At 35.9% G+C, this 12,633-nt stretch overlaps 1 protein-coding gene across 2 annotated transcripts in view; it reads right to left on the bottom strand.

The window, feature by feature from the left end:
* Positions 1 to 12,633, bottom strand: part of LOC140781214 (protein SWEETIE) — a 67,531-nt gene extending 54,898 nt beyond the window's left edge. For both annotated transcript variants that reach the window (XM_073127103.1, XM_073127104.1), the window contains exons 1-6: positions 12,234 to 12,633; positions 10,579 to 10,786; positions 6,189 to 6,295; positions 3,624 to 3,860; positions 3,403 to 3,492; positions 3,233 to 3,320 (exon numbers count right to left, since the gene is read on the bottom strand). In XM_073127103.1, the coding sequence (XP_072983204.1) occupies positions 3,233 to 3,320; positions 3,403 to 3,492; positions 3,624 to 3,860; positions 6,189 to 6,295; positions 10,579 to 10,786; positions 12,234 to 12,395 (892 nt within the window). In that variant the 5' untranslated portion in view covers positions 12,396 to 12,633. The remainder of the gene's footprint in view (positions 1 to 3,232; positions 3,321 to 3,402; positions 3,493 to 3,623; positions 3,861 to 6,188; positions 6,296 to 10,578; positions 10,787 to 12,233) is intronic.

Below are 12,633 nucleotides of genomic sequence, written 5' to 3'. Positions count from 1 at the left end.
AAATAATAATAATGATAACAATAGAGAGTCAAAACTTGTAACCTTGCACGGTTTCAACATATTAACATATTTTCAATATTTATACTATCACATGTCTCAATGGGTCTAAACCCTGTGGATCCACATCAACTAGAAGTCACCTCGAGATGACGCTCGGGACTTTTCTTCATAGCTGATCCGGTTATGATCATCAGATGGTATCACCATGTGATCAACACACTCTGTCTTTTTCTCTAACCGTTGAGAGAAGTTAGAGTCACCTATAAAATTTCTCATTCACCCTAGGACTATCCCCTAACTCCGCTAGAGTCAACTAAAAAAGTCACTGCAGCGATCTGATTTAGAACTTTCCCCTAGACTTTCAGATAGACTTGAGTTGAGAAATCGCAAGTGATTTATACCGAGATTGTTCTCTAAGTCGTACCAATATTTGTCTCGTTTTTCTTTTCACTAATTTCAATATTTGCACAAAGTATGATGATGCACAGAGGATAATAATTAAATGCACACAAAAAATGTAACAATTAAATTTTTGCACGTACGGATGAAATAAATAAATTTGCACACAGAAAATTTACATGATCTGACAAAGGTATGAAATATAATAAAATAAATATGTGAGTGAACCCACTCATCTAAGTTTAGGTAAGATAACCAAAATCTCAAATCTCTAACTCACATACTAAAAACCACCACCTTTAACAATAAATAATAATAAAATTTTTAATTTGAATAATATCAATATTTTTAAAATTTTAAAACTAAAAAGAACTAAAATAGGTTAAATTACCCATTGGATTGGGCTGGGCTACTGCTAGCCAAAATTAAGTGGATTGGGCTACGGGCTAACCCGCAGCCCACCCAATTAAATGGTTCGGGTCGAGTCTTTGGATCTGAAATTCAACCCGAACCCGAACCCAAAACTTAATAGAAAAGGGTTAGCTCGGGTTAAACCCGAGCCCCACCCAAAACCTTCTCTTCCTGCGACCGACGCGAGGAAAAGAAGAGTTGAGGGAGAGAGATTGACCGCCGGCGACCCTGCCGGCGGCGGTTCATGACCACCCTCAACCTCTCGGCTCTCTCTCTCTCTCTCTCTCTCTCTCTCTCTCTCTCCCTCGAGGTGGAAGAGAACCCATCACGGACGGCCGACGCCGAAGCTGATGTCGACCGGAGCCACGAGGGCTCTTCCAGAGAGCAACCATGGTGCAAGGCCAACGACTTGGAGCTCTCGAGCACGAGCAGAGCCGCCCCGAAGCCGCCAACTAGCGACAGTTGTCGGCGGAGCCGAAATCCCCCAAATTAGGTATTTTTAATTTGCTTTATTAAACTGAAATTAAACTAGAGGGATGAGAGAGGGCTCACCAGGAAGGAGTGTGATGGTTCCAATTTCTTCCAACGATGCTCTGATGGGCCGAACCCACGTCGCGCTTCCGACAGTAAGGAAGAAGGAAACAAAAGAGGAGGAAAGGGAAAAGGAGACTGGGGGGGGTGAGGAGAGAGAATTAGGATTTTTATTTATAGGGCAAAGATCCAAATCCGAAACAGATTTGGATTCGGCCAATCTCTTGCGCCTCGTCGCGTACCGAAGAGGGAGAGGGGAGGGGCTACACGTGCAGAGCACGTGCACCCTCCTCTCTCAACCCCTAATTAATTTTTTTTCTGGTTCTTACACATATCGTTTTTCCGGACGGCCGATCTCGATCCCGATACCAATTTTTGGAACCTTGGTATTTAGTGCGATATTTTCGTGTTATTCTTGTGCTAGTAAATGAAGCTTTTGATCCTCTTCATTATGCTACTTTTAACTAGATATTTGTTTCAATTATTAAATTATTATCAATTAATATTATGTGTTGAATGTTATTATATGTTCAATTATATTATGGAAAATTTAATCATATTATGAAGTGTTCAATCATTAATATTAGTTTTAATAAATGTATTCATGTATTCAATTATATGTGTTGAATAATCTTTATATTTAACAGTTATTTTATCTTTAATAAAATAGGTCATTTATAAAAATAATCTAAAAATAAAATGCTATAATGTAGTTTTTAATAGGTCATATTATGAGAGAAAGCATCGGAAGTTACGAATCTAGTAACTTTGGTTAAAATGCACGTGATTCCGAGATCGGAGTGAAAAGATAAAATTAAAATAGTAGAAGAAGATCATAACTGGACAAATTAGTAATTAATTAATTATTCGACATTGCAGTGGTCGTCAAAGTGTGACGGATGGTCAAGGGTGGTGGTGGATAGTCATAAGATAAGGTGGCTCGTGAAAAAAGATGATGACTAAAATTTAGAGGTAGAATTAGGGTTCTAAGTTCGATCTATTCCTAGGAAAATAAACGGCTATAATTAATTTACTTCTACTCCTAAGATAGTCAAAGGTTAAAATATAATTTTTAATTCTTCAATAGATATTTGGATGATAAACAGAAAAGCTCACTCCTCATATATATAGAAATTAGGTACAATGAGTCATATTAGGACTAGTCCTAAAGGCTTAACTAAGACTTGCCTTAGAAGCTCCTAAGATAGTCAAAGGTTAAAATATAATTTTTAATTCTTCAATAGATATTTGGATGATAAACAGAAAAGCTCACTCCTCATATATATAGAAATTAGGTACAATGAGTCATATTAGGACTAGTCCTAAAGGCTTAACTAAGACTTGCCTTAGAAGCTTACATTACTTAATTGAACTTGTCTTAGTAATTTACATAACTTAACTAGAACTGTCTTAAGGGCTTATATAAGATATAAGCATGAACTAATTAAAAGATAAATACACTCGATCTATCAAAGTCAAATGTCCTCATGATGTGATCTGACCTAACCCAGTTTCGATTTCAGTATGCATAAATGACAATTCTCATGCTTCCAAAGTTAACGAGAAACCAAATAATGCAAATTCAAATAAAGTAATAACTGTATATGCTGAAGACTTGAAGTATGTCAACTCTATTATCTTCACATTCCACAACTTTATGACAAAAGGAATTTTAAACTTGGAGAATGATTTCATCCGGTGTTTAAAATCTTTCTCATGTGAATCCAATAAATGCACACAAAAAAAAAGTCAAGATTAATGCATCTAACAAAAAATGCCACAACATACAAACACTTGAGATGAAAATTTTACTACCAGAGAAATTAGGTTTCTTAACTGTTTGAAGTGTATTTAACAAAGGATTTACTGATTTAGATCCTACAGCTTTAACCTTTTATGAATGGCATGATCAGATGCTTCTGTAAACCATTCTCCAATTTTCTTGCAGGGACAGGTTGGCTCTTTCCTCTTTTCTTCACCTATGTACAGAACCAACAATACGGGACAATTGTCAAAAGATATAATTGTTAAAGAAATGGGGGATCATGAGAAGTCAAAGACCTGTGCTTCAGGATTCATTGAAAGAGCAAGCAAGGCACCAAGGGCCTCAGCAAAGGCATCCCTAACAGATGAAATATGGTCTTCCAACCCCTAATTGGCAACAACAAGAGTGGTAAATATATAGTCAAAGTGGAGAATCACAATAAAACATTGATACCAAATAAAGAGAGTACAAGAAATGAAGAGATGTGTTACGATGACAAGGAGAAGAGGAGGCATACCTTGACACAACAAGACATCGAATTTTCAAGTTCAGTGATTCCTAATCCGGGCCCACCTATACTAGCAAAGGTCTTCAAGCATCTTGCTGCAGCTAGTCTTACAATGAATGATTTATCACTTATTCCAATGCGCATAATGATGCGATAAGCTTCCGAATAAGCTGCAAAGGCACCAGTACCACCACAGCCTTCTAATGCATTCTCAAGTAATAGCAATGCATCTTGTCTCACAAATTCCTAAGTTCACAAAATTAAAAAAAGGTCAAGTCTAGGCTTAAAAATAGAAAGCAAGAATACTTCGAGAAGGATAAAAGCAAGCAGATGGAAAGGACAATACACTCATTGGTAGTTTGCAAGAATCAGCAAGCAACAGCATACAACATTATGGGTACATATAATAAGAGAATTGCATAAATGCCTGAAGTGGTGATGCCACCATGCATGTACAGGAAATTGCTGCCTGAGAATTTAACTTCTTAAGACTTCTAAGACAGAGTATCATTATCAGGAATGTGACTGCAGTGGAACATTTACCTTCTCATCAGGTATTCATAATGAAAAGGATATGTCGGTGGTCGAGAAACAAAACAAAGATAGACATAGACTTCACAAGATATAATATATAGTTGAAATCACTATAATATCTGCAACAGCTAAAATAATTATGCATCCAAAATCCATAGACTTCATCCAAGTTTTTAAAAAAAATATGGTTGGGTAAGTGCAAGTAAATCCAATGACTTGTAATTAAAAAAGCATGGATCCAAGTTTATCGAGCTTCAGTTTTCCTTAGTACCACATGAGGACAGAAATTTCATTGCTGACATTGATCAACTAAATGTTCATTGCAAATTCAGAGTTAGAAAATCGGTTTAAAGAATGATTCTATATCACAACATAAATAAAAGAAATAGAAAAAAAAAAAGAAGAATCAAATAAATGTCATGCAATAATTTCAGCTATACTGGGAGATCAGTTACAAAGCATGGATCCAAGTTTATCAAGCTTCAGTTTTCCTTAGTACCACATGAGGACAGAAATTTCATTGCTGACATTGATCAACTAAATGTTCATTGCAAATTCAGAATTAGAAAATCGGTTTAAAGAATGATTCTATATCACAACATAAATAAAAGAAATAGAAAAAAAAAGAAGAATCAAATAAATGTCATCCAATAATTTCAGCTATACTGGGAGATCAGTTACAAAGCATGGATCCAAGTTTATCAAGCTTCAGTTTTCCTTAGTACCACATGAGGACAGAAATTTCATTGCTGAGATTGATCAACTAAATGTTCATTGCAAATTCAGAATTAGAAAATCGGTTTAAAGAATGATTCTATATCACAACATAAATAAAAGAAATAGAAAAAAAAAGAATCAAATAAATGTCATGCAATAATTTCAGCTATACTGGGAGATCAATTACAAAGGGTTAGGTAAAGATGTATAGTAGAATTATCAAGAAGACTTAACAATTTTGTTTCAAATCTAATGCTACTTCTAGCAATGGTACAAATCTTAAAAAGCAATTTTTGGCAAGTAAAGGGCTTCCCATGAAAATGTGAAGGACAACTAGCAAGAGGGGGAATGTATAGCTTTTCTCCCCTTAGCAAGCAAGGAGGTACCTTCCTAGTGCGTGATGGAATTTCAAACAATCTAGAAAATAAAAATGCTGACAAGGTTCAACCACAGGGTTTTGACCTTTGAGAGATTTAATTAACAAATATTCATCAAGAGCTCTGTTAAACTAAGTACACAGATTAAGGTATCAAAACTGAGTTTAGAACTCTAATTTTTACCTAGCGATCTATGTCGACTAAACAAGTGGAAATAAGCTAAACAAGCCTAGTTTGAGATGTTGTGATTTCAGGATGACAAAGAATTAAGAAAAACTTACAAGTTACAATCACACTCTGTTGAAAGGAAGAATAGAAACATTGTGGTCCGATAACTAGATTAACTCACTATGCATTTAAAGATTTGTTAGGCATCATGAAAAATAAAAGAAAGATCATTAACCAAGATCTGTTTTATATGGTCTGTTAAATAAGACCATTAGATAGTGATGCAACACTGCATAGTATGCAGAAGAAGTTGAGGTGACTTTCTCAGACTGACCACAAAAGGCAGCCAATTAATTTTATGTATATATTAAAAAAAAAGGGTAACATATAAATCAAGTCACCTTTAATCGGGGAATACTTAAAATTGCGGATATAGCGTGTTAGAAATAAAAAGACCATGAATTAAATAAAATATAAGAATCTGATTTAAGAAGACGGTTTTTATTACGAATGAAATTAACAATTCAAAATTTCATAGAACAAGAGAATGTGAAAAAGAAATGTGTAGATTACCAGGGTTATTAGATACAAGTGCTCACTGCAAAGAACAAGCATGTTAACTTATCTAATACTTTACAAAGTACAGCTTCTAAAGGATCAGGAATTAATTGCTTCTATTTAATATCTAGTACATAATGTTGATAAAATATTAAAACATAAAAGTTATTATAAAAGAAAGAATAGGAGATAGCAAGTCAAAACAAATTAAACATATTACCTCATGAAACTTCATTAGTTTTGCTGTGATATTTGTTGTTTCTATCAATCCTGAAGTAATCCTACGTCCAAATAAGCGATACAGTTCACCCAAGCATTGTGCTGCACCTATTAGCCAATACAAGATTAAAAAATTAAATTAAACTACAAAACCCTAGGGAAAAAAAGTGAAACATCAATTACAAATTTAACTGGAATCTGGATCTGTGTAATTAACAACAATAAATCCAAGAGGAATATTCTCCAATCTTAGGGCATAGATCAAAATTGGAAGCTATGCCCCAAAAGTTACAAGTAGGAAGGCAACCTACTCAATGCAAAACAGATACTAGTTATCCTGATCTATTGTCTTGTATGTAGCAGGTATGAAGAAAATATTCATGATCAAACTTTTGGAATGTGGTAAGAATTATTGCAAATTGTGGCCCTAATGTTACAAACAAAATGCATACAGCATTTTCAACCTCTTATAACTTATCTTGACTAAATAGCTTGCATGTACATGGGGACAAATGTTGTAATTGACATTTGACAATCAGATCTTTTCCAGCTATTCTAATTGTAAATTATATGTGACCATCTGAATATCCTAATATTCTATGAAGAATTAACACATATCTGCGAATAAAATAATTATACAGTGCAATGAAAATATTAGACGCACACTGCATATTAAGAAGTTGGTACAAATTTGCACAAGAGTGCTAATAATCTGTGAAAACCCAAGTATGAGTGAACAGTTTGGACAACTGCAATGAACAGAAATAACATGAAGACCTGATACTATCAGAAACAAGTACAGAATAATAAAAGACATAGGGGAATCCTCTGGATCCCATTCCATGTTCAATATAATTATAGGTCTGGTGACAAACTCTCAGAAATCCACTAAATTCAAGCAGAGCCCAAACCCATGATTATTCAGCACAAAAAGTCCCACATAGAGGATGGATGATCAGAACAAAGATATAAAACTGACTAGGCTTCTTTATTTTTCCCTAAAAAGGTAGGCTTTAGCTTTCTTGTACTACTCTATGAAGAAGACAATATTACTTTTAGATATTTAACGTCCTAAAAGAAAAAAACCAACTCCTCCAAATATGTTCAACATTTCATGTCTGTCAAAATCTGATCTGAGAGGAAACCTATGCCAAGGTGAAGAAACACAAAGAACATCATTCTCTTTAGCATCTCTTTTCCTTCGCTCCCTGATTTTCTAGAGGACCAGAAGTTGGAGTAGGTTCTCAGGTGGTTTTACATCTTAGAAGTAATTTAGAAGCATCACTGGTTCATAATGGACCAACAGAACACTGAATTTATGAAAGACTAAGAACTACTTCATAATTGGTCATTGAGATTGGATTGTTATAATGGTTTAGTGATAATTTTGAGTAAAAGACATCAAATTTTATACTAGTTGTGACAGCTCTGTCCAGAACTTCAGAGCTCTACAGTATCTCAAAAGAGAAAGGAGACGTTTGTTCAAAATTAGTGACCCCAGTATGACTAAAATTATGGCAAAAGCTCAGTCTCTGAATTATCTGCAAGAGTTCCTTGTGACAATAAAGCAGTCAAAATCTCAAGGAATAGAAATTAACCTGACATAATTTTAATTACAGTAATAATTTTGAATTGTCCAATAACCTGAAAATGAAAAGGAAACAGGACTCTCAAAATAGCTTTAGAAAATTCTAACATGCGTCTTTTATGCTTATTCTTTTAACTAGGCAAATAACAAAATGAGGAAGGGGATTACATATCAGGTTAAAGGTTATGCAGCCTAAGATGAGCAAATGTGGACGCAAAACACGGATACGACATTGAAGAATCTCTTGAAAAAATAGGACACAAAACATATACAAGCAAGGCTCCTAGTATCGAGATCAGGATTGGTATCGGCTGTCCGGAAAAACGATATGTATCGACTGTATTGGCTGCTTGTATTGGATCGGACTATTTTTTAATTACGTAAATTTCTAATATTATTTAAAATAAAAAAAATGAGAGAAAAATAAGAAAATAAAAATTACTCACATATGAAGCCTAAAAACTTAAAAAATATATTAACCTATTTAAAATTTAAAATTTTAATGAATATCGAACTCTCACTCTCCCCTTCCCCCTCTCAAATTTCAAAATTTACTCAAAAATTACTCACATAGATAAGGTTCTTATTTTTTCTTTACTTCTTCCCCCCTCTCTCTTTCTTTCCCCCCCTCTCTCTCTCTCAGGCTCTCAGCAACTGGTGCTACTGCTTCACTATAGCAACAACAATAAAGGTCGTCGGATCTACTCGGTGCAGGAAGAGAAAGAGAAAGGGAATGAGAGAAATTTAAAACTGAAATTAAAAAACTCATCCGAGGTCACCGGAGGTCGAGATCGTCAGATCTTTGTTCACAACATTGGAAGATGGGTTTTTCCCCTTTCTGGTTCGCAAACGCTCTAACCCATCAGGAAGCTCCATGAAGAATTATCCCTTCGCAGTGGTTATACTATACCAATTAACTCGTTGGTTCCTCAGATGGATTGGACTACTAGCAATCCTTCCTATAATATTGGATGATCAGAGATGGAGCCCGAGCTAAGGGAACCGTACCCAAATAGGGACAGGAGAATGTCACCGAAGATCGAGTTCTCCAGAGATCTACTAGGTCGCCAGTGGAAGAAGTGAGTAAGGAGAGAAAAAGATAAAGAGAAAATAAAAAAGAAAGAAAGAAAGAAAGAAAGAAAAGAGAGAGAAAAAAGAGAAAGAGAGAAAGATAAGTAAGTGGAGTGGGGTCCGGGTTGGATCCTACCCGTTCCCGCCACTTTCGGGCAGGATCGGCAGAAACGACCGATACCCCAATGTCGATCAAAATCAGGATCGGCTAGGGCCAATACCCATCCGTTTTGACTGATTCCGAGTGTGAGAACTATGTATATAACATAGCAAAATAAATAAATAAGACATAATTTATATAATTGTGTTATTGATACATCTAATAAACATTTATCTAACTTATAAGATAAGAACACAAGCATGCATAATATGTTCATAAGAGAAATGCGCACGGTACCACAAAGATACCATAACAAGTCACAAATGATAATGCTAATACGTGACAATCAATTCAATATTATAAATTTATGATAATAAATAATTATATCATTTTTCTCTTTGCATATTAAATTTACAGGTTGTAAGACTGCATAGTACTACTATAGTGGATGGAACATGCAAATCTGTGATTTTTGGACTACTATGATATTAATTTTATTTGATGCACTAATATGTGATTTCTGCATTATATTTCTACAGCAATAGTTATCCTACTTAGGATATTCTTAGTGAAGAACAGGATTATCTTTTCTTTTAACTTTTTCGGCTAATCTATTTTCGGCTCTTTCCATGATTACATCACATTAATTGTTGTTCATGAGTCATGAGTCATCATGAACCCACTTGTCTAACTTCATGTGTCAACTAGAAACACATTTATTCCAACCCAAGACACTTAAACCATCATGTAACTGAGTAAGCATGCCAGTCCACGTACTCAGATCCATAACTAAGGTTTGGCTACACCAGTTGTACTACATTGTAACCATATCATTACCATGACTCCAGAATCTGACGAAGGTCTGTATTTCCACAATAGCTTCCAAATCAACTATATAACAGCTTTAAAAAGTAGTCTCTGATTGTCAAATTATGGGCTTCGAAAACATTTACTGGGAGATGAGTAAATCCAGTTGTAGTGAAAGAGGTATTGATGGACAAATTGGACGATTACCCAACTCAAAATTTTAAGTCAATATGTATTGGCTCAAATGCTTACATTCAAAGATTTTCACTTGAGCTCCAATTGCCTGGAGAGACCAAACCTCACATGTGATACTAGTTTTCTTTAGTGAACTTTTTTTTTGGGAAAGCAAGCTAATAAATTGCTGGAATACATTAGTATCATGATACTCATCACCTCCTATATGACAAAACAGTCAAAGGATCATATTTGAGCATTTTCACTTGGTGTTTATTTTAAACTCAAACCGAGATCATGTTTTTTAGCCCTGTGCACATCAAATTGTCACCAAAAATAGCTCTTGGGTTTGTTTGGCTTTTGATGTGCCTAATAAGGTGAGAATTTGGGTTGCTGCAGCTTTGGCCTACAAACTGCTTTTGTAAAAGTTGTTTCTGGAGTGTAAACCTTAAAGTACTTTTGGGTGAATCAGATTTTAGCTTTTTACTGCGAAGTGTTTGGCTCTATGACAGTCTACCAATAAGGTCTTTTTTGGCAAATAAATGTCACGGTTCATACAGGAAAAACAAATCAAAATTCAACATTTTCAGCTAAACTATCAAATGAGAACAACGGAAGACATAATCATGATCAAGAGTTCTGCACCCTAACCTGAGCAAGATAGTGGATCACTTCTTTTGCCATCAGCCAGCCACCCCTGAAGGTTGCTAGCTCTTGCATAAATGGATATTCCATCACCTTTTGCAATAACCTTTCCAATTGCTGATGATGCAAGGCGCCGGACAGGGCGACGTGCACCAAGAATAAGCAAAGAACAGAGAGCATCCTCACACTTCCTCTGTGACAGTTGTATCGATTCCTACAATGCAACAGAAGCAATAAACTAAGATCAAGTCAAGTTCCGTCTAGCTAATCATAATGCACCACTTCCACAGAAATCGCAACATTAAGAAGAAAATGTCTCCAAGTATACAGCTAATCATGCTAAAACGCTAAGATGGCCAAGAATATGATAAAGTTTTTTACTCTTTGCAAATTAGTTATCTCATTGAGTTATTTGATATTGCATAAAAGATAGAAAATAAATTCAAAGTCCTCTCCAATATCAAGAAATGGGGATTTGGAGGATAGGGTCTTGTCCTAAAAATATAAGAAAAAAAGGGTGGGTCCATTTATGCATGCATCTTCATACAAGTGGAGGCTAGAAAGATCAAACAAATTGAACCACTCGCATCACAGTAGCTGTATTTGCATAAACGTTATCAGTCAGAACTCAAGCTCACTCATGTATCAAGTAATGGGAATTTGGAGTTCAAGAATTATAAAAGCTTGCTACGACAAGCACCTACTCTACACAAGGGAAAAAAACAAAAGCCCTACCAAGGCACTTTAGTTCTGAAGATATTCAACAACAACTCTGTCTTCGTGATACAACATCCAAAGATCTAAACCAAGTTGAGAAGGTAAGAGATATCCTTCTAGGGTAGTTCCCATCAGAATTTATAGAACCCAAAGAGAGCATGATGATAAAATTTTCCACTCTATAACCCAACTAATGCATTGCAAACTTTAACATTCCATCAAACAATAGTAAGCAAGCACAAATCTCACTCTCATAGCAAGAAATATAAATTTCAAGTATCCCCATCACCTGCTATGCCAGACACTGGAACACTCTAATTTCATACCTATTCAGCAAAAAGATCCCAGGAACTCTTATCTTCTCCCAATTTATCAAGATCTGAGGCATCTCTCTAGGGTTTCCATCAGTATTTAGAGATGAAGAAGAAATCAGATCGGAGAAAGTCACAGTGCAGTCCAAATAACTCTTTATATTCTCTTACACTCCATCAAACGATAGAAACAAGCCGAAATCCCACTTTGCATCAAGAAATGTGCATTTCAAGTTCAAGAATCTCCAATACTTGCAATGCAAGATACTGGAAAACTTTAATCCTGAACGTATTCAAACAAAAAGGTCTCAAGAACTCTATCTTCACCTGAATTCAGCAAGATCCAAGCCATATTTCCAGGGTTTCAATTAGACTTCAGAAATCAAGAGCAGATCATACTGAGAAAGTTACCCTACAATCCAATTAATTCGTTCTAGTCTCTTCCACTCCCGTACCAAGAAATGTGAATTCCTAGTTCAAGAATCTCCAACACTTGCTATCCAAGACACCCGAACTCTCTCAACTCTGGAGCTATTCAACAAAAAAAAAAGACATCTCATGGGAACATCTCTCTGTGGTTTCCATCGCAAATTTAAAAATCAAGAAGAGATCCCGCTAGGGGAGAGAAGAGACCTTGGGCTCCTCGTCTATGGCGGCGACGAGCTCGGAGAGGAGATCGAAGCAGAGGAGCGCGTCGGGCGGCTGCTGTGCCGCGGAGGCGACGATGGACTCGAGCTGCGCGACCAAGACGCCGAATCTTGAGAGCGAGATGGCGCCGGCGTCGCGCTTCGCCATGGAAGGCGACGAGCGGAGAAAGCTTTCCCTTCTCGGATCTACGAGAACGGCCTTCGAAAGGGAATGGCGGTCAGAACGACGTTCTCGGCTCTTGGATTTTGGATCTTGGATTTGGGTTGTCTAGTATGATCGGTTGCAGTTCTAACAAAGATTAAGATCTTCTACTTGGATCGTCTGATAATTTCTCGAAGGATGGCCATTTTATTTCTTTCTGCTAATAAAAGTTATAACTGAGTTT

This window comes from Typha latifolia, chromosome 2 (genome assembly GCF_019914945.1).
Source record: "Typha latifolia isolate L0001 chromosome 2, TyphaL0001v2, whole genome shotgun sequence".
Taxonomy (NCBI): domain Eukaryota; kingdom Viridiplantae; phylum Streptophyta; class Magnoliopsida; order Poales; family Typhaceae; genus Typha; species Typha latifolia.
Note: the sequence above shows the minus strand (reverse complement) of the source record. Positions and strands in the feature narration are given on the sequence as shown.